At 49.8% G+C, this 26,924-nt stretch overlaps 1 protein-coding gene across 5 annotated transcripts in view; it reads left to right on the forward strand.

Annotated features, from left to right (window-relative positions):
* LOC129561553 (HAUS augmin-like complex subunit 3) overlaps window positions 1-26,924 on the forward strand; it is a 100,549-nt gene that overhangs the window by 45,886 nt on the left and 27,739 nt on the right. For 4 of the 5 annotated variants that reach the window (XM_088836609.1, XM_088836607.1, XM_088836608.1 and 1 more), the window contains 6 exons: window positions 9,393-9,583; window positions 13,831-13,943; window positions 21,004-21,161; window positions 23,433-23,501; window positions 24,412-24,472; window positions 25,168-25,232. In XM_088836609.1, coding sequence (XP_088692735.1) covers window positions 9,423-9,583; window positions 13,831-13,943; window positions 21,004-21,161; window positions 23,433-23,501; window positions 24,412-24,472; window positions 25,168-25,232 — 627 coding nt within the window. In that variant the 5' untranslated portion in view covers window positions 9,393-9,422. Of the gene's footprint in view, window positions 1-9,392; window positions 9,584-13,830; window positions 13,944-21,003; window positions 21,162-23,432; window positions 23,647-24,411; window positions 24,473-25,167; window positions 25,233-26,924 lie in introns of those variants that run through there. The other variant, XM_088836610.1, reaches the window with a different exon arrangement.

A 26,924-nucleotide genomic window follows, 5' to 3' on the forward strand; every position in this document is an offset into this window, starting at 1 on the left:
AGAATTTAATTTGAGCTCTTACATTTAAACCTGTGATCCAGTTTGAGTTAATTTTTGTGTGTTCTGTGAGATAAGGGCATAAATTCACCCTCTTGTATGTTGATACCTAGTTTTCCCAGCACTATTTGCTGAAAAGACTGTTTTCCCACTGAATTTTTGGGGCACTTTAATAGAAACTCAATAGATTGTAAATGTTAGGGTTTACTTCTGGACATTCAGTTTTTTAAAAGTTGATCTATATGTCTATTTGTATGCCAGTCCAACACTGTCTTGATTATTTTAGATTTATAATAAGTTTTGAAATTAGGAAGTGTGTCTTCCTACTTTATCTTTTTCAAGATTGTTTTGAGTATTCCGAGTCCTTTGCATTTCCATATAAATTTTAGGGTCAACTTGTCAGTTTATTCAAACATCCAGCTGGGATTGTGATATCCATTGTTTTGACTCTGTGGGTTAATTCTGACACTTCTGTTGCCAACCCAGGCCCTTGGACTCTTCCATCAGTATATGACGATATGAGGCCAGACGAGAGTCTCAGGCTGTACTGGGCTTGTGCTGTAGCGCACAGGGGCAAGAGCAAGAGACAGGCTCCCTCACTCACCCTCTGAGAGAAGCTGCCTGGGCCCTTCAATGGGGTAAGAGCGGGGCAGATCCTGTGGGTTGGGCAGGAGATGTTGCTTAGGGGGTCTGTCCACCCCCTTGAGGGGCCATGTTCAGGGATCACACGCAGTACCCTGCTTTTGCTCCCAGCACCTCAGAAATGGCAGTTTGTTTCTGGCCCATTTGTATCCGATTGCTCATAATTGTCCCAACTTGACCACGTATGCAGTTATTTTTAGTTGCTTATAGTTTCTTCATGTCCTGTTGCTCAAGGAGACTTTGTCCAGGGGAAGCACTCTTCTCTTTCCCCTCTGAGGGATTCTACACCCCTTCTTCTTAAGGGTTAAAGGGCCAAAGGTCTCTTCTTCTGGAGGTACTTTCTGCTGAACTGGAGCCACAGACCCTACCCCTCTCGAGAGGCATATAAGTCCCTCACTGAGTGTTCCAAGGACCAGTAGGGACCTGGGTCACCCTCCTTGGGAATGGATTGAAGCCCTTGAACCATCAGGAGCCTTACCTGAAGATGTTAGAGCCTGGAAGACACAAACTTGACCTAAAAGGAGGGCCAAAAAGGGGTACGACAATAGCCACTAAAGGGCTTAGAAAGGGAAGGAACCAAGTTACCAACTTGACTCTTGACCAAACAGTGGAGGCAGTGTTGCCCCTACTCAAACTGTGAAGCCACTCTGCGTGGGTGGATGTCTCCTGAATATTAACCTCTCCCTGTCCTCTGACGTTGACCCGGGTGCAGCAGGAAGTCTTGGTTATGCACAAGTTGCCTTGCTTTGCTGGAAAGTAACCAGGAGCTCCGTGGTTATCAAGAATGACATGAGCCAAAGAAGAAACAGAGGCCTTAGGGCCTGTTGAGTCTTGCCCTGTCTGTCCCATCACGGAAGCAGGCTGCTTGGTGAGGTTCCTGAAGTTACTTCCTGAGAGGCAGGGCAGCCCTCTGCAGGGCTGCTGGTTGCCCGGCCGGCTGAGACCGTCCCTGTTGGCACTCTGGGCTCAGTGGTGGCCTGGGTGAGCCCCACTGCGAGTGAGAACCCCTCTCGTTCCTGTGACCCCTGTCGTGCATCCCCCATGAGGTGGGCACTATCAGTACACTTGTAGACTGTAGCTCTGTTGGAAAAGGATGGGATCTGGCTGTAACTCCGCAGCATGTGATGGTTTGGGTGTCTGCAGAGGAAAACAAAGCCTTCAGGGGCTCAGATCGGAATGTCTGTCTGACTGTTGTTAAGAGCGGACAGTCCCTGAAGGACACTGCTGTTGTTAGTGTGTGTGTGGTTAGGGGTCAGAGGACTATTATTTTGGGGATTTAGATTATGTAGCCTTACGGTGGCCTTAACCAGATGCTTGTGTGTCACTTGCTGGCCTGGTCAGTGGCCGCAGTGACAAGCCAGACCCCTCTTTGGTCCGTATCCCACAGGCAGGTTGAGTTGATGGACGGGTAGATGGCACGTTTCCGTCCCACCATCACATTCCCCTTCCGTGTTGTTTAGGGAGCTGTGGCCAAACTCTGAAACAGGGCTCCCGTGGGCAAGGTTGCAGATACAGCTCCTTCCTGCTTAAGAGGCAGGATGTCTGGGGCAGTCCTCCCTGGGGGCGGGGCAGGGCTCTTGAGGCCAGTGAAGCGAGATCCATTTATGCAGTTTAATTTAGTGCATCCCACATCTCCCGTCCAGCGGTGTAGGGGAGCCAGGTTACAGCACTGGAGCCGCCGGAAGGCAGAAGTGTGACCAGCAGAGACCAAGGGGGGCGATCGTCGTCCAGACCTGGACTGAATTCGTAGCGGAACTGGCAGGTTCATTGGGCATGCAAGGGGCGGGGTGGCGGCCAGCTAGGGGTGTTGATGGCATATCCAGCATTCTCCTCGGTGTTCCCCTTGCGATATGGTTCTGGCAATGCTGACAAGTGAGTCCTCCAGCCATTGTTCTCTAGTCACAGGGACTAGGTGGAGATAGAATGTCAGAAGCGTTCTTATGGTACAGTATTTTCCCGAACCCTCCAAGACGGCAGCGCTGCCTCCCTGGCTGGGGCGGCTGAGCATACTGGCAAAACGCAAGCCAGGATAAAACAAAAATGTAGCAAGTGGGGGTCCAGCCCCCCACATCACTTTTTACTCTTCTGTGGGTGGTGCTTGTCTTTGAGCAAGTGTCTCAGATCCTCCTCTGGCTTACAGGTGTATTGTTCCTCCCTTACGACCTGCGGGGTTTGGGGAGGTAAGAGCTTTGGTCTGGACAAATGTACCCGACTAGGTACCTCTACAGTTTGACAGCAGTGGGGGCTAGCGTTACTCTGCTGGGGCCCGTCCACTGCAGCAAGGGTTAGTTTTGGGGGGATGCCTCCTTCTAGGTTGGGGTATTTTTTTTATTTTTGGTCAGTATCTTTTTAAAAATTATTTATTAAAAAGTTACTTATTTGGCTATGCCGAGTCTTAGCTGCGGCTCACAGAATCTCTGATCTTTGTTGCGGTGTGTGAGCTTCTGGCTGCAGCGTATGGGAATCTAGTTCCCTAACCAGTAACTGAACCCGGGCCCCTACACTGCAAGCACAGAGCCTTGGTCACCAAGGTTACTTTGTAGAGGGCCGCCCCTTCTGCTGGGTGTTTAGTGGGAGCTTTCAGTGTCTTGTTGGCATAGCCCTGCAGTGCCTTCTGAACTTGGCCTAGACTAATAACGTATCGCAGGGTCTGACTCACTGACTCATCTGGTAGCATGTCAGTAGTAAGAAAAGGCCTTCCCTGGGTCATTTCATATGCGCTAAGCCTCAGATTTTCCAGTGAGTCAACTCGTCGCATGAGGTGGCCAAAGTACTCCAGTTTCAGCTTTAGCATCAGTCCTTCCAATGAACACCCAGGATCGATCTCCCCCAGAATGGACTGGTTGGATCTCCCTGCGGTACAAGGGACTCTCAAGAGTCTTCTCCAACACCACAGTTCAAAAGCATCAATTCTTCGGCGATCAGCTTTCTTCACAGTCCAACTCTCACATCCATACATGACCACGGGAATCATGGGGTCACGAAGAGTCGGACACAACTGAGCGACTGAACTGAACTGAAGCCTCAGATTACTTCTGGGGCTACATGGACCCTGAGGAGTGTAGTAGGAAGCAGACTGGTCCAGGGTTCCTCCTTCAGAGCTTCATATAGGGGATTGCTATAAGGTCATAATTTGGAGCCCAGATGCTACAGAACCCAGCCATCCTGAGAAAGCCTTGGAGTCGGCTCTTCATGGTTGGAGACGGTAATGCACTAATTGCTGTCTTTCAATCCACATCCCAGGCTCCAGTTACTGCTGAACCCGTTGTTGTGAAATCTGAGCCTTCATCAGGGAAACTTTATCTCCCCTTTCTGCCAGAAGATTAGGACCTTAACAGTATTCTGATCTGAATCTTGCTTTATCTCACTGCTTACGTATTTGTCTTCAATATATTGTGATGTGATGTCTTCAGTATACTGTGAGTTCCATTTTTCAGGCTTAGTTCCCTCAGTTCTTTTGCTAACTCATTTCTAAAAAAAAAATTGGAGGTCATTCTGAAAACCCTTTGGAAGCACTGTTCAGGTATACTGCGTAGCCTCCGGGGGTCAGGGCCCTCTGTTCCAAAGCTGAAGGGTTTTGAGAGCCTGGATGTAGGGGATACAGAAGAGTGCGTCTTTGGAGTCCAGAACAGAGAAACACTGAGCACTCCCTGACTTGGTGAGGAGGGCGTGTGGGTTTGGTTCCACTGGATGAATGGGGATGACTGTCTCGTCCACCGCTCGTAAAGTGATGCTCCCTGTTAGGCCTCTCAACGGTGAGTATCAGGGTCCTGCAAGGAGACTGGCAGGGCCTAACGAGTCCGAGTGTTAGGAGTTTGGGAGCAGCTGTTTTACCACCTTCAGGCGCTTAGGCTTTAAAGGATATTCTCTTCTCGGTATCTTGCCCCAGGCTTTAATCTTATTTCTATCAGGGCTTACCCTTCCTGGCACTGAAGTATCCCATACCACAGAGTTCTCCTGTTCCTTAATTTCCTGGGGAATACTTTGACGACCAGCAGGCAGGTCATCTGGGGCTACCAAGAGATGCATTCTGTTGGAATCCTCTGTCTTCTTGGACTTCATTCTGTCCTAAGAACATACTAGTTCCTAGTTTATTTAGTGAATCTCTTCCACGGAGGGGGACAGGACATTCCTGCCTATACAAAAGGGAGTGAGTAATACTAGACCTGACTCTGACTCCAAGGGCAAGGGGAGACTTAAGCCGCCTCATCTTTGGCGTCCGTCAGCTCCCATCTCAGCACAGTCACAGCTGGAGCTCGGCCAGCTGGCCAAGTCAGAGCAGAGCCAACCAGCTCCAGGGCCTGCCAGACATTTAGTTCTACATGCCGCATCCCGGATGACCCGAGGCTCCACTGGAGTAATGAGGATGGATCGAATAGGATCCTGAGACAGGCTGGCACCCAGTCCCCACCAATAAGTGTGCGTGAATCTCTAGAGCATCCAGGAGACTCCGATTCACTGGGGACTGGGACCAGCAGGGGTTGTCCTCCGGGCTTTCCACAGCAGGGCGCCCAGGACATTCCCTTTTCCAGTGCCCCACACCGGTGCTGGGGAAGGGCATACGCTGATTCCTGCCCAGGTGATTCCTGGGCTGCTGCTCTTCACAGCTATCTAGGGTCCTCTTGAGATGGTAGATGGATCGAAGCAGCTAAGAGCTGTGTTTTCTTTATTCCCCTCCCATCCTTGTTGGCTTCCTCTGCCATGTGGCAGTTGTTATAACCTTGAAGGCCTCCTCTGCCGAGGTTGACAGTGGGGTTTGGGGCCCAGCCTCAAGCTTTTGTCATTTCCTCCTGATAGCAGGAGCACGCTCAGTGACTAAATGCATGGCCAGTAGTGACCTCCCTTGTGCGGACTCAGGGTCTGTATTGGTGTACTTCCTGAATGCCTCTGTCACCTGGCTCAGGAAGATTGCTAAGTTTTTATCTTTTTCCTGTGTAACCTCTCAGACCTTATCATAATTTTCAGGCTTCACCATACACCTTTTCATTCCTTCTAATGAACAAGTGGTATAATGTCTTATCCTGCTTATCCTCATGGTCCCAGCAGGAGTGCTGCTCTGGGCCTGCATCACTGGTGGCCCCCAGGCTATCTGTATGTTCCCTGGCCTTTCTCAGTCTGCACTGTTCGTCTGGGGTGCAGCAGTGGGCCAGGATAACCACGATTTCCGCCAAGTCAGGGAGAATGCTAACCCCTCGTGTCAGAGTCATCCCTAACCTCTCCCTACAGATTCCTGCGACTCCCATCAGAAGGAGACACGCACTCTAGTAATTCTCCCTTCCGTCAGCTACTTCCTGGATGGGGTAGAAGCCTTGTGATGTGAAAGTGGGGGCTAATTTTGAATCTGATCAGAGCCCTACTGGGGACAGCACTGGGGCTCTGGTTTCAGGGTCCCTGGATCAAAGGGGTAAGGCAGAGGCTAGGGGCTGAAGGCAGTACTGAAGGGGAGGAAGTGGGGAGGGAGAGAGCACCCTCGTGCCGGTGACGAGCTGGCAGTTGAAAGAGGGGATCTGTGAGAAAGTCTGTCTCAATCTTTGGGGGCAAAACAGAAACAGAGGCTGAGCACACAGCAGGGATCCCTCCAACCACAGTCTGGATACAGTTTCACAAAGCCCTGCATGTGAGGGACCTCTCCCCTTTTTGGGCACTCCCTACAGTATTTTCATCCAATTGTAAAATGGTGTTAAAGTTAAGGGGTCCATTCTGTGGCTTCTTCTTCTAATCAGGCAAGGCATATTGCAGCCAGCTCTGTTGCACAAGAAGATGGTTTTTAAACCATCTAATTTAAACTGTCCCCAATCTTTAAGAACGTAACCCAGGAAGAACCTTTGGGGGGCATTTCCCATGTTTACATATACATCTGGTGGTTAATGCCTAGAGATCCTGAGGCTGGATGAAGTCTTCGAGACCTGGCATAATGAAACCAACGGTGAGATGTCAGAGGAGTTCTCAGCACTCTCTTCTCCACGGTTGAAAACACAGAACAGAGAAATATTGAGAGATGTGTAGAGTCCACCCAACCGGTGCCTTGGGGGTCGAGGCTGGGTAAATGGAGTAAGGAAGCAGAAGCAGGAGAGGAAGACAGCCTGCTGCCCCAGTCCGCCCCTCCGTGGGCATCTGTCCAGGCAGTTCCCGCCGGCCGTGCTCGTCCACAAGGGCCAGTGGAGGCAGGCACTCTGCCCACCACTCATCGGGGTGATCATGCCAGGGGGTCTCGAACCCACAACTGGGGCTTTAACCCAGGATAAAGAAGCCGAGGAGTTTGTGATGATGGGCTTCCAGCCACTACATGATATGAGGCTTGAACCGCTATCACTCCCAGAAATCTCCTCTCAAGGAAACCCCACTGGATCAAGATCTTCGTGGTAGGAGGCCAGCCTCTCCCACCTCTCGTCACCTGTCAGGGCAAACCAGGGCCATCCTGAGGGCGCATGGCCTCCGTGGCTGCGAGGAGTTAGGCTGTACTTGCCTGATGTTGGCCTGCTCAGAAGGGTGTGACAGCGTGGGAGAGGACAGAGAAAGAAGAAAGAGAGAGTGGGAGATGGAAGAGGGAAGCGGCGGGTAAGGTGCGTGAGTGAGCACAGTGAGGCCCTGGGGCAGCAGAGGCAGGCTTGCCAGGTGCTGGGACACTGGAGCCGAGATGCAGGCGGCTGCTCGTCAGCAGTGAGGCGGCTGCATCCAGCTCTACCAAATGGACCAGAATCCTCTCTCAGAGCGACACGGAAAGAAAGAGGACCCATGGGTCCCAGCACAGTCTCCAAGATCATGTTCCCAGCCCAGGCCCTTGGACTGTTAACCAATAGAAATGATAAGAGGCCAGATGGGAATTTCAGGCAAGGCTTTGCTGGGGCTTGTGCTGCAGTACAAGACAGCAAGAACAAGAAACAGGTTTCCTTGCCTGCTCCCTAAGAGGACCCTCCTGGGTCCTTCTGTGGAGCCACAGAGGGAGGTGGGTTTGTGGGTTGGGCAGGAGGCACAGCTTCGGGGTCTGCCCACCCCCTGGTGGTGCTGTGTGCAGGAACCGCGTGCAGTTCCCTGCTTTTGCTCCAGAACATCAGAAATGGCCGTTGGTCTGTGGCACGTTCGTATCCTATTGCTCATAAATGTCCCCACTTGCCCGTGCATGCAGTTATTTTAGTCACTTAGAGCCACAGTCCCAACCTTTTTGGCCCCAGGGACCAGTTTCGCAGAAGACAGTTTCTCCATGGACTGGGACAGGGTTAGGGTTTCAGGACGACTCAAGTGCGTCACATTTACTGTGTGCGTTCATTTCTGTCATCATTACACTGTGACATGTAATGAAATAATTATACAGCTCAGCATAATGCAGAATGAGACCATCAGACATTAGATTCTCTTAAGGGCTTGCAGTCTAGACTCCTTGCACACAGTTCACAGTAGGCTTCATGCTCCTGTGAGAGTCTGATGCCACCGCTGGTCTGATAGGAGGTGGAGCCCAGGTGATGTGAGCAGTGGGGAGTAGCTGTAAATACATGAGAAGCTTCGCTCACTTTCCCGCTGCTCACCTACTGCCATGTGGCCCCGTTCCTAACAGGCCGTGGACCGGTACCAGTGTGTGGCATGGGGGTGGGGGACCCCTGACTTATAGTTTCTTTGTTTCCTATTGCTCAAAGCGACATTTGTCCAAGTGCAGGTGCGCTGGTAGAGGTGCCCAAGTCCCAGCCTAGCTCAGTTTTGCCATCTTGAAAGCAGTCTTGAATGTCATGATTCATGAACAGGGGGTGTCTTTTCATTTATTTAAAAGTTCAATTTCTTTTAGCAGTGTTTTGTAATTTTCAGTGTAGTATATAGATCTTGCTTTACCTTTTATTTTTAAAAGACATTTTTATGGGATAAAGAATTGTAAGCTGATAGTTTTTTTTCTGTCAATAGTTTAAAAATGTTATGCCACTGTCTTCTAACCTGCTTCGTTTCTCATAAGAAATCTGCTGTCACCCTTATCTTTGTTTCTGTCTAGGCAATGTGTCCCACCCCTCTCCCTAGCATCTTTTAAGGTTTTCTCTGTATCACTGGTTTTAAACAATTTGATTATGGTATGACTTGCTGTAGTTTTCTTGTACTTGTGATTTATTGATCTTTTTGATTCTATAGCTTAGCTTGAGAGAATTGACATTGAGTTTTATTGTCGTTAAGCATGATATGTGTCTCTTTTATGTAGGTCTTCTCTGATTTCTTTCATCAGTATTTTATAGTTTTTAGTACACAGATCCTATACATGTTATATTGATTTCTAAGTATTTAATTTTGGGAATAGTTATTATAAATGGCAATTACTTTTTTAAAACATTTGCTTTTACATGTTCATTGTTAGTGTATGGAAATATAACTGATTTTTGTGTTTTGATCTTGTATCCTGCAACCTTGCTTAACTCACATATTCGTTCCAGGAGGTGTTTTATTTTGTAGATTTCTTTTGGTTTTCTACACAAATATTTATGTTATCTGTAAACAGGGATGGTACAGTTCTTCCTTTCTAATTTATGTATCTTTTATTTCTTTTTCCTGCTGTATTGCATTAGCTAAGACTTCCATTATGTTGAATAGGGAGGAGACCAGATTTGGAGAGTGAGATGGTTTGGCTTTTGGCCTTAATTTTCATTAAAGGAGGTGTTCATTTACTAATTTTAATTTTAGGCCTTTTCTTTCTGCTTAATTATATAACATGACTGATCTTTCTTGAACAAATGCATCATTTATGCTTGATCTTATAACTTTATTTTACTGTGTATTCACAGGCTCTGGTTTCCTCTGTTAAAGGCGTTGTGATGTTACTGAGGAGCCATGCAGAGGAAGGCAGTGGTCCTCTGGCTGCCTCTGCCTCTGACAGTGTTCCAGAGGACATGCCCAGTGATCAGTGTATCTACATGAAAACTGAGCACTCCTCTATCTGGAGCCAAGAGCAAGAGGCACATCATCAATTTGCCAAGTAAGAAATCTTCACTGATTACCTTAAATCCAATTCACCCGCTTTATCCTAATTGAGAGTTTCCCAAGCTCCAGTTTCAGTTATTTAAAGTTTCAGAATTTTTGTAGAGCACATAAAAGTGAAGTGGATGTAAATGACAGAAGCCTCTACAAACACTGGCCCTCTCTCCCACAAAGAGCTCTGAAATGGAGGGACCACCCACAGGAGCCTGCTCCAGGATTTGAATCAACATCGCAATGCGAGGTCGGCAAGAAGAGCACCATATTAATGAGCAGAAACCCACCGTCGCTGCTGGAGCCCTGGCCGGCCTCCTCAAGATACTCACTCACTCAGGGCGCTGGGAAGCGATCTCTGCCTTCAAGCAGTAGACAGTCCTCAATGCTTCCAACCTATTACTAACTTCAGAGCTTCGCATTGTGAAGACAGACGAGAAACGTCTTACTTGTGTCTGCCTTCTTAGAGTCTCAGAATTTCACAACAGGCAGGGATGGTCTGCTGCTGCTTCTCAGCCCTGGAACGTCTCCTTGTGGGTTGGGGTCTATGCTCCTCATAGCCGTTTCTTTGCTCATGCTGTCAGCCTGACTCACCGCTGGTTTCTGTGGGGCATCCACAGCCTGTGCACCTAGGTCTCTGAGTCCAGGTCAGCTCGGTGCCCTGAGAGAGCTCCTGGAAGCCACTGCCCTGAAGAGGCACCCAAGGAGGCTCTGGGTGAGGAGGTGGGGACCTGGCCCTGGCCGCTCCTGCCTGAGTCGGTCTCACCGGGCTCCGGGTGAGTTTTAGGCAGTTGTCGTGTGGGCTCCACCTGCCGGTAATGATGCTCTAGGCCCAGTGCGCCTCAGGCTCTGGTCCAGCCTGTATTCCTCGCACCGATCCCCCACAGGCATTTCCTCCAGGGGCCAGTGCTACACAGGGCACACATCAGCAAAAACTGCTGGGGAATCTGAGGAACAGGACTTATCATTCATAAGTCCTGAAGGGCACACAGCATGCCCAGGGCCGCACAGAGGGGCTATAGGTAAAGAAGGAGAAAGAGCATACATAGACCTGGGGCTCTGCCTGTTTAGAGTTTGAAGGTGGGGTGCCTAGGGTTTCGAGGATTCACTCTATTGGCTAATTTAAAGCATCAGAGCAGGAATTAGGACACAGGAAGGTTGAGAAGCGGTGTCACTCACAAAAATCAGTTAGCTGGCTTACCCAGGGCTTTCTGGAAAGACCTGGTGGCTCAGCTGGTAAAGAATCTGCCTGCAGTGCAGGAGACCTGGATTCCATCCCTGGATCAGGAAGATCCCCTGGAGAAGGGAATGGCGACCCTCTCCAGTATTCTTGCCTGGACAATCCCACGGACAGAGGAGCCTGGGGGCTACAGTCCATGGGGTCGCAGAGAGTGGGACATGGCTGAGCGACTGACGCTTACCCCCTCACTGTGGAAGAGGGAGCTTCCCCTGGCCGCTTCTCTGGTTGTTTTTCCCGCAGCTGAGTAGCACAGCTGGCAACATGTCTATTCAGGATGAACGTCTTTTGAAATGGACGCCTTGGCAATAAAAGCTTAATGTCAGGCATGTACGCCACAGTGAGAACCAGACATTTGACAACACAGCACTCTGCTCCCAAGAACCCAGAGCCTTCCTTTTACATAGCTTTCCTTCGAAAGAACAATCGGGCAGGCTGTTTCTATGGAAGACCTCTGTGAGAGCAGGGCCCTGATGTTTGGGCTTCCTTTTCTGAATTCTGGATTTTATATCCTATTCCACGTTCTCCACTTGAACGTCTGATGGTCACTCAAGCTCCGATCCTCCCTCTGCTCTTTGTTTTGCAGATGTGGCAAAATTGACTCAGAAAACACACTGTGCTTTAGCCACCTTGTCTCACAAGATACTCTTTTTGTTGTGTGTCCTGTTTTAAGCCAGAAATCACAGCTAGGCTGTGTCTTTTAGTGGGAGAGAGCATAGTTGTTCGGTGGCCTCACTGAGAACTTCTGTGTTTCCAGCTACAAGAGCACCAAAGTGGGAGGAAGCTCCAGGAGTCCCAGCTACTTCTCCCTCACACCCCCTCCAGGTCCAGCAAAGCCAAGGCCTGACGCTCTGCTGTCGGCAGTGGCCCTCTTCAAGGAAAGCCTAAGTGAAAGCACACGAGGAAGTGCAAAAGGCCTAAAAATGCCTGCTTGCAGAGTAAGAAGAGCTCATTGGACTCCAGGTTTCCTTCTTCCTCAGCCTCATCCAAAGACCCTCGTCGATGTATTAACAAGCAGTTACCATCAGTTCAGTTCATTTCAGTCGCTCAGTCGTGTCCAACTCTTTGCGACCCCATGAATCGCAGCACCCCAGGCCTCCCTGTCCATCACCAACTCCCGGAGTTCACCCAAACTCATGTCCATCGAGTCGGTGATGTCATCCAGCCATCTCATCCTCTGTCGTCCCCTTCTCCTCCTGCCCCCAATCCCTCCCAGCATCAGGGTCTTTTCCAATGAGTCAGCTCTTCGCATGAGGTGGCCAAAGTATTGGAGTTTCAGCTTTAGCATCAGTCCTTCCAATGAACACCCAGGACTGATCTCCTTTAGGATGGACTGGTTGGATCTCCTTGCAGTCCAAGGGACTCTCAAGAGTCTTCTCCAACACCACCTTGGGCCCTAGCAGCAGCAAGATTGGGTTTCAGACCTCAGCTTTGCCACTTCTCAGTTGTGGAAAGCTGGGAGAATTGTTTCACCCTTCCAAGCCTCAGTTTCCTCATCTGTAAAATGGACCTATGCTCTGTTGTGCCCAGTCATGTCCGACTCTTTGCGATGCTGTGGGCTGTAGCCCTCCCTGCTTCTCTGTTCATGGAATTTTCCAGGCAAGAATACTAGAGTAGATAGTCATTCCTACACCAAAATTGATCTAGTGCCTGCCTAATGGGATTATGATGAGGTTTCAGTGCAACAATCCCTGTGAGTGTTTAGTGTGGTATTCACACATGGTAAGCACTTGATAAATGTCAGCTATCATGAATCCCGTAATCAAGGCGCTCATGATTTAGGGGGGCAAGGTAAATTACTTTGTCACGAACGTGGTCCTGCCTGTAGTAGGCCTGTGGCCAGGAGTCCTGAAGGAGCAGGGGGCCTGGAGTGTGCGAGGACGTGGCACAGCCTGGTGGTGGAGGAAGGAGATTCCAGTGTGGGCAGAGGGCAGGCTGCTGGGGGGTGTGCTGGGAGCACAGGCTGGGACAGGCGGGGAGGAGTCCAGGGCGCGTCAGCTCTGCTCGGGGGCTGGGGGCTGAGTCTGCCGGTGGTTGTGCTGCACCCGGGAACTGGCTCTGAAGAGCTGTGTGAACTTGACTTCATGACTAACCTCTTTGTGTCTCGGCTTCATCATCCGTGAAATACAGATAATAAGTAACACCTACCTCTGTCAACCAAAAAATAACACAAGAGCCTGCAAATAAGTTTATTTGGGGTCTTAAGAATTGCAATTCAAGAGACAAAGATTCAGGTAACCCCAAAAGAATGTTCTGGGGAAGAGAGTCAGGGGTTTGTAAAAACAAAAAGTCATAAGGCTGTTAAAAGTTGCCTGGCGAGGACTCTCCTGGTATCCCGGTGGTTAGGAGTCTGCCTGCCTGTGCAGGGACACTAGTTCGATCAGTCCAGGAAGATTCCACATGCCTCGGAGCAGCTAACCCCTTGTGCCCCAGCTACTGAACCCTAGCTCTAGAGCCCACGCATCACAGCCCCTGAGGCCCCCACGCCCAGTCTGTGCTCTGCAACAAGAGAAGCCACCACAGTGAGAAGCTGGTGCATCACAGCGAAGGTCCAGCAAAACCAAAAATAAATAAAAACTTTTAAAAAGTTGGCTGGCAAGAACTATGACGGCCTCTGATACAACTCAGAAAATGTTTGTCCTTAGGGAATCACAAATTGTTTCAGGGTAGAGTTCCGAAAGATAGATAGGGGGTCTCTGGTTCTGGCAGACAATCTGGATGTTGTCACCAGGTTGAAAGGTCAGATTCCATCCAGGCTGTGTTGCCTCTGAGTCCCACTTCCTCAGGGGCCTCCTGGCTCCGTTCTGGGGACTGAGCAAGACCAACCCATTTCGATTCTCCTTGCACACTTCATAGGATTTGAGTTAATCTGGGGAAAGCTTGCAGAAGAATGTCTGCCCATAATACTTCACAAGTGACAGCTGTTAGTGGAGTATCTTTGGTATCTTTCCAAAGTGAGAAGTTTCAAATCAGTCTTTGAAACTTTGTCAATCAGTGAATGTCTTTTCATCTTCTAGGAATGTGCTGCTTGAAGTACTGAAATGTAAACGCCCCGTTATTTGTTTTAATGCAAAGGATTTTGTGAGAGCAGTGCTGCAGTTGTTTGGCGACGATGGCAGTTGGAAGTGTGGTACGTTCGTTTTAGATTTATCGTCTCCCACAGTAACATATATTTGGTCTTTATCTGGTTCCTGGCTCTCAGCTCCCAAAACCCAAGCCATCTCCAGGGTGCTGAGTGTCTTCCATGTGCTAACAAGCACTGGCGGCTGGAGGAAGCTTGGCTTCAGGGCGGGAGTGGTCAGCAGAAAAGAGGAGGCTCTATTGAGGACGGGAGTTTCAGTCCCACCGCCACCTCCAGGAAGGGGAGAGGGGCTGGAGACCAGTGACTTAATCAGCCACACTGGGGTAATGAAGCCTCAATAACATCATAACATGCCCTCACGGTGGGAGTCCTAGGTGAGCAGACCAGGCGCTGGGAGGGTGGCACAGCTGGAGAGGCTGTGGAGGTTCTGCACCCACCACCCACCTACCGTGCCTTGCCCTGTGCACTCTTCCACCTGGCTGTTCCTGGATTGTAGGCTTTATAATAAACAGGTGTGAGTAAACAGGGTGCTTACAGCAAAGGGTGGACCCTGAGGAGGGTGAGTGGGAACCTCCCCTCACTTACAGCTGTGTGGTGGGAGGTACAGCAGGCCCGGGGCTGGGGGCTGGTACCTGAGTTGGGGCCATCTGTAGAGCTGAGGCTTGACCTGAAGGGTCTGCACTCACTGGTGGGAGTCTGTCGACACGTGGCTGCCTCTGCAGAGAACAGCAGGCATGTGGGGGGGACGCAGCAGACAACACTCCGCCCAGTAATATTTCAATCAGATGAATAAAATATGAGGATTTCATTTTTCAGATGACATGCTCATCATCTCCCCCTAAAACAGCCATAATCGTTTCACATTATTAGCTATCCAGTTGGGGTTTGTACTTGCCCAGTTGTCTTTAAATAGCTTTGTTTGCTTTTGTTTCTTGCAGTTTGATTGAGTCAGGATCCAGACAAGGGTCAGGGTGACCCTATACTCGGGTTGGGTGTGATGTGTCTCCAGAGTTTTCTCTGTGGCTTCTCCCACTCTGTGTATTTTCTTGCCATTATTTTGTCATTGTTGACAGACCAGGATTCCATCCCATAGGATTTCCCTTTCTTGTCTTTTCACATGTTCTCTCTCTTCTGTTTCTTCTGTAATAAGATCCAGGGGCTTGATCAGATTCAGGCTAGAGTTTTGGAGTGCTAGACTGCTTCATAGTCTTGATCCTAGCCCTGAGCGATATTGTGTCCTTCTGTCAGGAAATACATAATGCCTGGTGGTAGTGGTTGGTTGTTTACCTTTTTTGTGGTATTTGAATTGTTTTTGTGATTTCATATATTGAATCTTCTCTTTCATCACGTTAGAATCCATTTTCAATCTCTTCATTTTTTAGCTTAAAAGAATTTCCTTTTTTTCCATCTTATTTTTAAACAGACTTAAGGCATTATCTATTGCACTTATTTACTTTTGTATATTGCCAATTTCTTGTTGACTATGAGGAGTAGCCGCCCTCACAGTCAACAAGAGTCCAAAATGCAGTACCTGGGTACAATCTCAAAAATGACAGAATGATCGCAGTTCGTTTCCAAGGCAAACCATTCAGTACCACAGTAATCCAAGTCTGTGCCCCAACCACTAATGCCGAAGACGCTGAAGTTGAACAGGTCTATGATGACCTACTAGATGACCTACTAGTTGAACAGGTCTATGATGACCTTCTAGAATTAACACCCAAAAAAGATGTCCTTTTCATCACAGGGGACTGGAATGCAAAAGTAGAAAGTCAAGAGATACCTGGAGTAACAGGCAAGTTTGGCCTCGGAGTATAAAATGAAGCAGGACTAACAGTTTTGCCAAGAGAACACACCAACAACACAAGAGCTCGCTCTACACATGGACATCACCAGGTGGTCAGCACTGAAATCAGATTGAGTATATTCTTTGCAGCCGAAGATGCAGAAGCTCTATAGTCAGCATAAATAAAACCGGGAGCTGACTGTGGCTCAGATCATGAATTCCTTACTGCCAAATTCAGGCTTATATTGAAGAAAGTAGGAAATACCACTAGACCACTCAGGTGTGACCTAAATCAAATCCCTTAGAATTACACAGTGGAAATGACAAACAGATTCAAGGGATTAGATCTGACAGAGTGTCTGAAGAACCATGGATGAAGGTTTGTAACATCCAAACCAATTGTTGGTTTGAACAAAACCAACCCCAAGAAAAAGAAATGCAACAAGGCAAAATGGTTGTCTGAAGAGGCCTTATAGACAGCTGAGAAAAGAAGTGAAAGGCAAAGGAGAAAAGGAAGGATATATCCATCTGAATGCAGAGTTCCAAAGAACAGCAAGGAGAGATAAGAAAGCCTTCTTCAGAGATCAATGCCGAGAAATAGAGGAAAACAACAGAATGGGAAAGACTAGAGATCTCTTCAAGAAAATTAGACATACCAAGGGAACATTTCATGCAAAGATGGGCTCGATAAAGGACAGAAATGGTATGGACCTAACAGAAGCAGAAGATATTAAGAAGAGGTGGCAAAAATACGCAGAAGAACTATTCAAAAAAAGACCTTCATAACCCAGATAACCACGCTGGTGTGATCACTCACCTAGAACAAGACAACCTGGAATGTGAAGTCAAGTGGGCCTTAGGAAGCATCACTACAAACAAAGCCAGTGGAGGTGATGGAATTCCAGTTGAGCTACTTCAAATCCTAAAAGATGATGCTGTGAAAGTGCTGCATTCAATATGCCAGCAAATCTAAAAAATTCAGCAGTGGCCACAAGACTGGAAAATGTCAGTTTTCATTTCAATCCCAAAGAAGGGCAATGCCAAAGAATGTTCAGACTACTGCACAGTTGCATTCATCTCACACACTAGCAAAGTAATGGTCAAAATTCTCCAAGCAAGGTTTCAACAGTGTGTGAACCCAGAACTTCCAGATGTTCAAACTGGATTTAGAAAAGGCAGAGGAACCAGAGATCAAATTGCCAGCATCTGTTGGATCATAGAAGAAGCAAGAAAGTTCCAGGAAAACATCTACTTCTGCTTTATTGATTATGCCAAAGTCTTGTGTGGATCACAACAAACTGTGGAAAATTCTGAAAGATATGGGAATACCACACCACTTTACCTGCCTCCTGAGAAACCTGTGTGCAGGTCAAGAAGCAATAGTTAGAACTGGACATGGAACAACAGACTGGTTCCAGATTGGGAAAGGAGTACGTCAAGGCTGTATATTGTCACCCTGCTTGTTTAACTTATATGCAGAGTACATCATCCAAAATGCTGGACTAGATGAAGCTCAAGCTGGAATCAAGATTTCTGGGAGAAATATCAATAACCTCAGATATGCAAATGACACCACCCTTATGGCAGAAAGCAAAGAGGAACTAAAGAGCCTCTTGATGAAGTTGAAAGAGGAGAGTGAAAATGCTGGCTTAAAACTCAACATTCAAAAAACGAAGATTATGGCATCTGGTCCCATCACATCATGGGAAATAGACGGGGAAATGATGAAAACAGTGAGAGACTTTATTTTTTGGGGCTCCAAAATCACTGCAGATGGTGACTGAAGCCATGAAATTAAAAGAGCTTGCTCCTCGGAAGAAAAGCTGTGACCAACCTAGACAGCATATTAAAAAGCAGAGACATACATTACTTTTCTGACAAAAGCCCATCTAGTCAAAGCTATGGTTTCCCCAGTAGTCATGTATGGATGTGAGAGTTGGACCATAAAGAAAGCTAAGCACTGAAGAATTGATGTTTTTGAACTGTAGTGTTGGAGAAGACTCTTGAGTCCCTTGGACGGTAAAGTCAAAGCAGTCAATCCTGAAGGAGATCAGTCCTGAATATTCATTGGAAGGACTGATGCTGAACCTGAAGCTCCAATACTTTGGCCATCTGATGTGAAGAACAGACTCCTTAGAAAAGACCCTGATGCTGGGAAAGACTGAAGGAGAGAGGAGAAGGAAATGACAGAGGATGAGATGGTTGGATGGCATCACCAACTCGTTGGACATGAGTTTGAATAAGCTCCGGGAGTTGGTGATGGACAGGGAAGCCTGGCATGCTGCAGTCCACGGGGTTACAAAGAGTCAGACACAACTGAGGGACTGAACTGAACTGATTGCCAGTTTCGTTTTTATTTCAGAAACGGTATTTTGGTTTTCCTTTGCTTTCCTGAATTCGTTCATCTATTCATCAAGTTTTTCTTTTACTAAGTCACCTAATCTCTGTGTATTTCTAACTGAGTTCTTCATTTTCATGCTAAGTCACTTCAGTCGTGTCCGACTCTTTGTGACCCTATGAACTGTTGCCCTCCAGGCTCCTCTGTCCATGGGGTTCTCCAGGCAAGAATACTGAAGTGGAATGCCATGCCCACCTCCAGGGGATCTTCTCAATCCAGGGATCAAACCTGTGTCTCTTATGTCTCCTGCTCTAGCAGGCGGGCTCTCTGCCACCATGAATTCTCTCATTTTCTTCGTTTTTCTCAGCTCATTCACAATCTGCTATGTTGGCTCTTCTTTTCCAATACCTGACCTTCTCCCCAGTGTGGGCTTGTCCTGGTAGCTTCGGTTTATTAGGTACCAAGAGTTTGTAGGGAACAGTCTGCAGACCGTTCCACTGCTGTCAGACCTTTCCCAAGGTGTTTCAAAAGAAACCTTAAGATAAGAACCCTTAATTTTGGAATACTAGAGCTTTGAAAGGCAAACGGAATGAAATCGTGTGGCTGGTTCAGTGTTGGCAGACACGGTTATAAAAAGTCCTGACAGCTGATGGGCGGCAAGCAGTCAGAGTGCTGGCTGACTCCCTGTCCCCCAGAGTTCCAAATCTGTCAACACAGGTGACTTCCCAGTTATCAAAAAAATAGCGACGATACTGGCTGCTTGGGTAATCATAAATCTCTTAGACTACTGGGATTTAAATATGCCAGAAAATATAATACTTAGTGTGATGGGATCTAAGACTACAGTTTTATTTAAAGACCGACTCTTTGTGAAGCACACTTCAAAATGTTATAGCAACTTCAGAGAGCAATCACTCAGGATTCCCAGACTTGTCTCTTAATTTATCAGTCACCTTATCCTTTTATTACTCCCGCTCCATGTCTAAAATACTCTGATACTAAAATATATTAGGCAAATATCACTTTTTTTTTAAGAAGAACCTTCAGGACTTCCCTGGTGGTCTAGTGGTTAAGACTCCAAGCTTCCAACACAGGGGCGTGGGTTTGATCTGTGGTCAGCGAACTAAGATCCCACATGTGGCACGGTGCGGCCAAAAAAACAAAATTAAAAATTAAAAAGTGCATTCATATGTGTCTCACGGCTACTTCCATTAATCTTTTCTCCCAGTTTTCAGACGAGAAGACTACCAGGTGAGGGGGGATGTGGCCTCTCAGGCTCGAAGTGGCCTTGCGCTGAGTTTCTTTGCACACGTCATGTGCAGCACAGTAGTTGTTTTGTAGGGTTCCTCCCGGCAGGGCGCTGCACAGACCACCCCACCCCTCCTCCATCTCTCTCGAGACTTGGGAAACTGACACCCCAGTGCCTGGTCGGGGAGGCTGCCCCGCAGGAGGGTGGAGGAGGGGAGACTTGGGAAGAGTGGAAGTGAGGAGACGCATGGTTGGAAAGAGAGGTGCACGGGGCAGAGAGAGGCTCCAGAGCAGGGAGAAGAGTGCAGCCGAGGCTTCCGACGTCGTCTCTTTCATCGTCATTGAGAGTTAGTTTGGGATGGAGGTGCACGGGGCAGAGAGAGGCTCCAGAGCAGGGAGAAAAGTGCAGCTGAGGCTTCCGACGTCGTCTCTTTCATCGTCATTGAGAGTTAGTTTGGGATGGAGGTGCACGGGGCAGACAGAGGCTCCAGAGCAGGGAGAAAAGTGCAGCTGAGGCTTCCGACGTCGCCTCTCTCATCGTCATTGAGAGTTAGTTTGGGATGGATTCCCCGTTGAGACTGGCTGTATGGGACCTGGTTGGTGGAGACCACTCTTACCAAAGGCTCAGCAGTCTTCAGGAGTGACAGGGCGTCACTTGTGGCTTAGTCCTGGGATAGGAGGGGATGGTAGGACGATGATTGTTAATGCGAACCTTGTTGTTGCTGTTGTTTTCGGTCACCCAGTTGTGTCCGACTTTCTGCGGTGCTGTGGACTGCAGCACAGGAAGCCAGGCTTCCCTGTTCTTCACCGTCTCCTGGAGCTTGCTCAAACTCATGTCCGTCGAGTCAGTGACACCATCCAACCATCTCATCCTCTCTTGTCCCTTTCTCTTTCTGCCTTCAATCTTCCCAGCATCAGAGTCTTTTCCAATGAGTTGACTCTTTGCATCAGATGGCCAAAATATTGGAGCTTTAGCATCAGTCCTTCCAATGAATATTCAGGGTTGATTCCCTTTAGGATGGACTGATTGGATCTCCCTGCAGTCCAAGGGACTCTCAAGAGTCTTCTCAAGCACCACAGTTCAAAAGCATCAATTCTTCAGTGCTCAGCCTTCTTTAAGGTCCAACTCTTAAAGTCCGATTCACATCCATACAGGACTACCAGAAAAACTATAGCTTTGACTATGTGGACCTTTGTTGGCAGAGTTACATCTCTGCTTTTTAATGCACTGTCTAGGCTTGTCATAGCTTTTCTTCCAAGGAGCAAGCATCTTTTTTAAATTTCATGGCTGCAGTCACCATCTGCAGGGATTTTGGAGCCCAAGAAAATAAAGTCTCTCCCTGTTTCCATTGGTTCCCCAACTATTTGCCATAAAGTGATAGGACTGGATGCCATGATCTTCATTTGTTTGAGCGTTGAATTTTAAGCCAGCCTTTTCATTCTCCTCTTTCAATTTCATCGAGAGGCTCTTTAGTTCCTCTTCTCTTTTTGCCATAAGGGTGGTGTCATCTGCATATCTGAAGTTATTGATATTTCTCCTGGCAATCTTGATTCCAGCTTGTGCTTCTTCCAGCCCAGCGTTTCTCATGATGTACTCTGCATGGAAGTTAAATAAGCAGGGTGATGATATGCACCCTTGTCATACTCCTTTCCCAATTTTGAGACAGTCCATTGTCCCATGGCAGGGGAAAGTACTTGTTTTTCATAGAATGACTAACTGACCTTTCTCTCTGCAGTTGCTGACTTCGTCGGGCTAGATCCCAGAATTGCTGCGTGGCTGATAGATCCCAGTGATGCTGCACCCTCTTTTGAAGATTTAGTGGCAAAGTACTTGGGAAACCCCACCACACTTACGGTCAACAGCACAGATGGAAATTCCTCAAGAAAGACTGTGGTGAGTTGTTTTAAGATAAGGTTTATGAACCTTAATACAACCCTAATTTTCCTTTGAGAACTTTTTCTCCTTCATGGACAGCCCAGCAGTGAAAAGAACATTGCTGATATTGGCTTTTACTTGTTTGGCAGAAATGCCTTCTGGTAGAGGATACTGAATAAGGATGGATGACTTCTGTCCCTTTTGAAGCTGTCCCTGGGAGATGCCATTCACAGCCTAATTCTCCTAAATGGGTCCTTGGTGTCAGAGGGTCATCTGCTCTGTGTGCGGACAGCTGCTTGTTGATAAATCCCTTGTTCTGGAGGCTTGGCCCCCGTGGTGGAGGCCTGGGGCGGCCGCTCCTCAGTCCCCGTGGGGAGAGTCATAGAGGCTGCCCGGGTCTGTCTCTTCAGGCCCCTCTCTTGCTGGGAACCATTGTCTGCAGAAGCAAGGGTGCATGCAGCCCTGGAACCCTGCCCGGAACCTGGGGCAAGGGAGACCTGACGCGCCGTACAGCAGGGCCAGGAGGCAGCCAAGCCGGAGCAGCACCCGCACCCTCAGCCGCTCTGTCCAGGCAATGTCGTTTGGGGCATTTGATCCTACAGGCCTGCTCGAGGGGATGGAGTCAGGGATCTGTGTCAGATAGAGGCTTGGGGTTGGAAACAGAGAACCTCACTCTCCCTTAGTCTAAAAGGAATTTGTCAGAGGAATGTGGGGCAGCTGAGACTCAGAGGAAAGGCAGAGCAAGCTTTGGGAAGACGTCAGCCAGGCGGCCTGAGGACCCAGGCGGCAGGAGCCCACAGGCCGGGGGCCAGCAGTGAACCATGACCTTTCCTCCATGCGTGACTTTTGTCCAAGATTCAGTTTTAGCGCTCAGAGTCTCCTTTCCACCGCTGTGTCACATGTTCGCCCCTTGGCAGGGCAGCAGGGCGTGGAGGTGAGCAGTCCTCCAAGATCCATGCTGCTGGGCGGAGCTTCCCCAGACAGAGGCTGGGGTAGTGTAGCTGGAGGAAGGAGGGGTCCGCCCGTGTGTGGTCAGCCCCGTTCACAGAGGAGGGCTCCGGTGCACAGGGCTCGTGTCTGCACCTCGCCCAAGGTCAGGTCGAGGCCGGGTTCAGTCTGGATTTCTGACTCTAAAGGGGCGCTTTTCCTGGTACACACATGTACAAGTTGGAGGTGGGAGCGGCTCACACACCCGCTCGGAGGAGGTGCTTCCCTGCCCCCCCGACAGCAGTCAGGCCCCTCGCCCAGGCCGCGTGGCTCAGGCACCCTGCGTGTCCTGCCTACGGCTCCCCCGAGAGGCTCTGCCCAAGGCCTCGTCCACACTCGGCAGAAAGGAGGCAGCCTGGGAGGGACTCGGGCTTGCCCAGCGACATGTTTGTCATGGGAGCACGTGGTGCGAGCGGGGCAGGGAGGGGCCCTCCGCTCCGCAGGGTCCGGGGACGCGGCGTGAGACGCAGGAGCAGGAGAGCACGGAAACTGAGGGCTCAGAGTGTGGGTCCCATGGGGCGGCGGCAAGACCTCATCGGCGGGAGAGACGGTGACCGCCGGGGGAGAGGAGGTGCGGCCAGCTGAGCTGCCGGGGCCTGAGCGCCACCACTAGGCCTGATCCAGTCCTGGGGGGCCTCGCAGGTCAGCGCTGTGCAGCAGGCAGCATGTTCAGGCGGCAGGCCGGCCATGTGCCGGGCACAGCCGAGACACAGACATGGCCGTGCCCGTGGTTCCGGGAGAGCCAGACCCGGTGGCTGCACGACCACTGCAGGGGGCGTCGTGGGGAGGGATCTCTGATGCCGCGTCTGGGCACCCAGAGTCTGCGGGCCGTGTGGCAGAGTGAGGGGTGCAGTGGGGACGCCAGGCCACTGGGAGGGAGCGGCTGTTAGACTGCGTGTCGGGGCTGAGGCTCCCCCCCACCCTCGGTGCGGACTCTGCTTGGTCCACCTCCTGGTGTCTCTGTGCGTGTCTGGGGCAAGGGTGGGAGGCCAGTGTGGAGGCCGAGACCAGGAGACCACTTCCTGCTGTCCCTCCTGCGGCATGATCTCTGCCCCGGGCCGCTTAGCTTCTCTGAGGCTCATTTCCTGTAGAATGAGGGCAGTGGGGGTGGAGGGAGAGTAAGAAGCAGTCGGGATCTTGAGCTTGCCCAGGAGGAATGTTCTGTGGTATGGGGCTGCTCTTCCCAGGGTGACGGGTCACAGCACCAGGGTGTGGTCTCAGTGGAAAAGCTGTGGCTTCCTAGAGTGTGACGAGCGTCGCTCTCAGACGTTCCTAACTGTTCATTCTTTTGTTCTTTCGAAGAATCAGACTGTCCGTGCGAACCTGAGGGTGCTTCACAGACTGACCATTCTCCTCTGCTCCCGGCTGCAGGCAAGGCCTTTCACGGTAGCTTCACTGCCCAGGGCTGGCCTTTGTCCAGACCCACAGGAGGCATGTCCCTGAGGGCAGGAGACGGGAACCTGGGTGTCACTCGCTGGAGGACCATCCAGATGATGAGACCTGACTGTTTAAATGTCCTCTGTAGGTTGACAACAATTGTAACACTGTTTTTAAAAAAGATTCCGATTCAGTTGGAACATTTCCAATGCTGCAATTAACATAAAAGCTAAGCATTCGTTTCAGCTCCACTCAGAGTCTCATTGGGAAGCAGAGGTCATTTGAAGGACTAGTCAAGCAGGGTTGAATGAAGGGACCAGGTTCCACAGCAAGGACAGGAGTCGGGGGCCAGCATGGGACAGAGGGGCCTGAGCAGACAGGCACTGGCTGGGAGCTTCTCCACCCCTGGCATCGAAGGACAGGCTCTTACCGGGACCCTGGGAAGGTAGTGCCCTGCAGTGGCCGCAGGCTGAGGACGAGGGGCTGGCAGTGCGCTGTGAGCTGGTGCAGGGGAAGCTGCTTCCCTCTCCTCCTGCCCCCAGATGGGCAAAGCCAGCTTGAAAGCAGAGAAGGAACCCAGCTGATGTGGCCCAGAGGGCTTCAGCCCTTCCTCCTGTTCTGAAATTAAAGCGGGAGACTTAAACCACAAATGCCTAACTCACGCTTAAAACTGAGAGCGACGAAAGGACGGTGGGAGTGGAGCCCGTCCTGCCAGACATTTCTGAACATTGCCGTTTGGACTGGGCATTAATAGTGGTCGTGAGATAGGGTGCATGAGGGAAATGGGAGTTTTAACCACATCACCCAGACGAGCTGCTCAGTGAGATTAAGCTGGCTGTGCAGTAAATGCAGGCAGAAGTAACAGTTTCAAAGTAAGACGATGTCATTTCTTCCCCTGAAACAGGATTGTGGTTTATGGCAGCTCTTCCGGACTTTGGAGCTTCCTCTGATCCCGATTTTGGCAGGTAAGCTACCATGAAGGTGATGCAGTCCTCTTTCCACAGTCCTCTGCTCTGTGTGGGACGCCTGCTTTCTCATGACTTAGTTTGGGGTGGGTGGTGCATCATATGGGCACCAAAGAGCAGCAAATCCTTAGCTTCCCCTTCCTGTGACAAGAGGACATGGCGCACGTCACCTCCTGGTCTAGAAGGACTCTGACGTCAGGGTCACATGGGAGCCCTTCTGAGCTAGCTGTTCTGCAGGTGCCCTGGCCAAGGGGCGAGCACCCTCCTGACTCGCGCGCCCCCAAGAACAGCAGTGGGGAGGGGGCCTGTCTAGAAGCTTCCGGGTCGGCAGCTGTCCTGGTCCTGGAGTGCCGGACCCTCACAGTTTGTGAGAAGTCCCTGGAAGGGCTGTTTCGGGCTCCCCGCTGGCCTTCTCTTAGCCCCCAGGCCCACTCAGTCCTGCTGGGCACCTGGGAGAGCAGAGTCTTGCACACGGCGCTGGAGTCAAGCAGCCAGCTGCCTCCCCACCCTCGGTGTCCCCATACCCACCACCACCGCCTCTGGGCTCCCGGGCCGACCCTGGGGGACACTGCTGAGTCTGCACTGTCCTTGTGGTCCGCACCGGGGAGGCAGGCCTGTTCGGGCCCTGCAGTCTTTCTCAGAAGTGACTCGCTGATGCGGTACAAACAGTGTCTGCTTTGGTGTCTGACTCGCAGTGATGGAAAGCCACCGCCTTCGGGTGAACAAGGAGGAGATGGAGCGGACGTCAGAGCTTCTGGGGGTGAGCACATCTGTCAGGCTGCCCGCGGGTGCTGGCCCTCCCCTGCCTGGTGGGCGGCTTCCAGCGGGCCCCGCATGACTGGCCCTTTCTTCCTCACTTGGCCCCGCCTGGGGCACTGTCGCCCCATCTGACTCCTGCAGGGGATACCACGCTTGGAAAGAGTTGAAGCAAGACCACAGCTGGTGCCCGCCCCATGTGGGCGTGTGCTGGTTTAGAGGGCATCGCCCCTTGAGTGGGTGAGAGCAGCTCATGGGTTTCTTGGATACTTTAAAAAAGCAAAATCAAAGTTTTCTAACTGTAAAAAATACAGAGGGATGCATAAAGATGCCTGAAAAAGGTGCATTAAGGGTTCCACTTAAGTTATTTTAAAGTTAATATTTTAAAGGAAACTCCAGGATGGCCATCACGCAGGTCAAAGCTGAGAACGTCCGGAAGCCCTGCTGGCCCTTCCCTGTCAGAGCCCCTTCCTGACTTGGCAGTCCCTCCACTGTTGGTTTCCTTTACAGTTTTCCATTTAGAAGCTTGATAGTACGGTCGCTTTCTCTCAGAAGGAGCTGTAGGTTAGCCGTCGTGTCTGGCCCCTCTCGCCCCGTGTCTCAGCTTCCGGTCCGTGCCCCTTTAGCCCCTTTGGGCTTTGCACTCCACTGTACGCTCCACCCCAGTGCTGATGGCAGCAGGGTTGTGTCTGGCATCACAGGCTGTGCTGTGTCCCTGAGTGGGTCTCCTGGGCCCGTGGGCACAAGCTCCCTGGGTCTGAGGCGCAGTGAGCTGCTGGTGCAGCTTCATCAGACAATACTGAATTGCTTTCCAAAGCCGGAGCTGAGTGAAGTGGATACGAAGTCCTGTCCTGCAGTTCCTCCCCGGCACGGGTCCCTTGGACTCTGAGTAGAGCTCTTCTGGTGAGGACGCAGTGGTATCTTGTTATGATGTTGGTTCCTGGCGTTTGGATTACTGGGGAGGTTGAATAGCTTTTATGTCATGGTTGGCTGTTTGGAGTTTCTCCTTGGTAAGGGATCTGCTCAACATTTTTACCCATTTTCATACTGAGGGTTCTGTCTTCCACTTTCTGATTTATAGAGCATCTCGATATATTCTGGTTACGAGCCTGTTTCGTATACCTCTGTCCTCGATGTCTTACCGTTTTACTCTCTTAATGTCTTTTGATCAATAGATGGCCTTAATTTTTAATTTCATCAATCTTTTTCTTTATGGTTAGTGCTTTTTGCATCCTGTTTAAGGAATCTTTCCTTTTGTCGAGTTCATGAAGTCTCTCTTCCTTTATGTTTGAAATTATTTTAGCCTTTGCATTTAGGTTTATAAACCTGGAACTTATTTTTTTCTCTTTACGTACTTTTTTAATTGGGAAGGAAATAGCATACAATGAATAACGCATATCTTTTACATTTTATTGTGATAAAATACACTTAACATAAAACTTACCATCCAAACTGATGATAACTGCAGAAGTGAAGTGTTAGTTACTCAGTCGTGTCCAACTCTTTGCAACCCCATGGACTATAGTCCACCAGGCTCCTCTGTCCATGAAATTCTCCAGGCAAGAATATTAGAGCGGGTAACCGTTTCCTTCTTCAGGGGGGTCTTCCCACCCCAGGAATCGAGCCCGGATCTCCTGCATTGCAGGCAGATTCTTCACCATCTGAGCCACCAGGGAAGCTCTGTAACTACAGAGTG

Source organism: Moschus berezovskii, chromosome 5 (genome assembly GCF_049115385.1).
Source record: "Moschus berezovskii isolate FMDL1 chromosome 5, NW_MosBer_1.0, whole genome shotgun sequence".
Lineage (NCBI taxonomy): Eukaryota > Metazoa > Chordata > Mammalia > Artiodactyla > Moschidae > Moschus > Moschus berezovskii.